We start from the raw sequence: 2,533 nt of genomic DNA, 5'->3' as shown, positions 1-2,533 counted from the left end.
CCAGCCATGGAGTTGAGAGCTCAGGGGAGGCTGCCCGGAGGGTTTCACCAGCAGGGTCTGAGCAGGGCGCTCCAGCCTGTCAGCTCCTGCAGTCTGCGTGTGCGTTCCCCGAGCTGTTTACCAGCCGTCCCAGGCAGCTGGCCAGGGGTACAAGTATTGATGGGGAGTGCTGGCGGGGTGGGGTAATGCTGTCTGCTGCCTTTGAAGTGGCAGGAGGAAAACAAGGCTGGGAGTAAACCGGTGCCTCTAAAGGCTGGCAGATGCCTTGCTCTCCTCAGGGAAGGACTGTGGAGTTTAGACAGAATTGCAAATGCTGTTACTGCCCCAGCTGGTCCCCGACACTCGCTGGACCTGTTGCTTTGCCTGTTCCGAGCACGGCAGAGGTGACCAGGGCTGTGTTTGCCCTGATGCAGCTGCTAAAACAAGGCTGGGTCCCTGATGCAGTTGTCCGCAACAGGGCAGAAAGCAAAGCTCTGTCCTAGCACAGCTCCTGTGTCCCTGCAGGGCTCTCTTGGGAACTCCTGTTTGTCACCAGCAGGAGTATGGAGGTTAGAGAGAGGCCCGTTTCCCCGAGGGCGCGGTGCTGCAGGCAGGAGGTGTCACTGCTTTGGCCACCAGAAAGGACGGACAGACTGCTCTGCGCCTCAGGAATGAGCCCGTGTCCTTTCCATGGGTCTGTGGGTACATGCTGAGCTAAAAGCTTCCCGTCAGAGTTGGAGGCTCAGGGAGGTGGGAAGGCGAAAGGGAAAGCTCTGTGTTTTGGGGTGTTCACCTACGGAGGCCGATTCAGTGGTTTGGTGCTGGCTGTCTGCAGAGGTGAGGTTAAAGCGCTGGGAAAAGGGACTGACCTCACGGTCCTCCTGGGGACAGTGACAGGAAAATCGGTTCAAAAGCTGGGACTGGAGCATAGCCCTCGATTTCCCCTGCTGAGATCCTGCGAGGAGCCACCTCTGCGTACGTTGACGCTGAGGGGGAATCGAGAGCCGGGCCCCAGACCTGCCGCTGCAGGTGGCCCAGCCGGGCTCCGCTGCTCTGACCATCCTGCCTTCTCCTTCCAGAACTCCCTGCTGGCTGCCGAGTCGTGGAGTAGCTGCTACCCTGCCTCTTTCCCAGCCTCGTCCTTCCCAAGTGAAAACCAGTGAGTGCTCTTCTCCTTTGTACTCCCCCTGCTCTCGCACACCCCGTGATTCAACTGTTTCTCTGCTGCTTTCTGTGTTTACTTTATTTCACTAACTGATGGGGAAATAATTGCATCACGCACTGATCTTGTGGCATTTCATAAACTGCTGCATCTTGGAAAAAGCAGCAAACAGCTTTTAGAGAGAAAACCTTTGATTTCTGGTAAACCTGGAGGCTGCTGGAAGGGAGGAACCGCCTGGTTTTACCCTGGGTTCGTTGCACTAATGGAACCAATTAGCACAATCGCCCCGAGCAGAGATGTCGCCCCATCCCGGGCGTTGTGCAGATGGTGCAGATGGGGAGAAGGTCTTACTGGTACCGGGTGGCAGACTCCGGGGTGGACTTCAAGTCTTTTGCCACGTGGGTGCCTGAAAGCTGACCGGACCCTATCCCATGTTGGTGTTGAAGACATGCACAACCACGAGGTCATCCAGAGCCAGGCTGTAGCTGACGTTCTCCGCTGATAACCTCATCCGGCGAGGTGTGGGGTCATGAGCATGGGCTTGTGTGAGAAACTCTGCCTGGCTGCTCCATCAAGCTGCCTGGTGAACAGCCCAGGTTAGTGCTGCCCAGAGAGGGCTGGGGTCCAGGAGCCGCTGCGCAGTGACCGTGGCCCTGTCTGACAGGCAGGACGTCAGCCACGTGCTTTTGAGATTCAGTGCAACAGCTTTTCTAGATTACATCCCCAGAACAGTGTTTTTGAGGGATCTCTGTGTAACAATAAACGTGGCTCTGCCTTCTCCCCCTTTACAATGAGCCTCCACCCGGGGTCAGAAGGTGGGATATGACAGGAGATCTTTGGGACGACATAAAGAGGCCTTGTGCCACCACCGAGTGACTCGGACTGGGACTCTGCTGGGTCTGGGAGATGCGGTGGTTGAGAAGGTCTGAAGGGCGACGGGTGGCTGCTTTGGTCTCTCTGAAAGCAGGGAGTGGCACAGACACACAGGATGTGCTTTTATTTAGTTCGGAGGTGAGAGGAAGGAAAAATAAAACTGAACTTGATGCCACGAGCTGGTAACTGTGCTCCAGGTGCTGGAGGGTTCGGTTTTACTCCTTCCTAAAGGGGTTTCAGCGTCTTTGTGGAAAGCAGAGATCCGAAAGCAGACCCCGAACATTGGGGTGTCTCCGTCCCAGCCTGGCTGGCAGCAGTGACACCGGCTCCTCTGCTCGGAGTGACCCGGCGGGTTTTGTCCTTGCCTTCGACCCACTCGCCCCTTGCGTGGGGGGTCTGCCGCAGCCGGCAGTGCCGGGGGGTGGAGGAGCGCAGGTTCTGCTGCGGGGTTACCGAGGGCCGTCCCACCAGTGCCGCCGGCTGCAGCTCTGCCTTGCTGGGCGCTCTGACGGTTTTCCG

The 2,533-nt window shown here is 57.6% G+C and overlaps 1 protein-coding gene across 1 annotated transcript in view; it reads left to right on the top strand.

Moving 5' to 3' along the window:
• The window catches only part of SBNO2 (strawberry notch homolog 2 (Drosophila)), a gene marked incomplete at its 3' end in the record, with an annotated part of 41,150 nt that overhangs the window by 244 nt on the left and 38,373 nt on the right, over positions 1-2,533 (top strand). Inside the window, exon 2 of the mRNA XM_010136930.1 lies at positions 1,059-1,138. Coding sequence (XP_010135232.1) covers positions 1,059-1,138 — 80 coding nt within the window. The remainder of the gene's footprint in view (positions 1-1,058; positions 1,139-2,533) is intronic.

Source organism: Buceros rhinoceros, unplaced genomic scaffold (assembly GCF_000710305.1).
Source record: "Buceros rhinoceros silvestris isolate BGI_N320 unplaced genomic scaffold, ASM71030v1 scaffold33385, whole genome shotgun sequence".
NCBI lineage: Eukaryota > Metazoa > Chordata > Aves > Bucerotiformes > Bucerotidae > Buceros > Buceros rhinoceros.
This window is presented reverse-complemented; position numbering and strand designations above follow the sequence as displayed.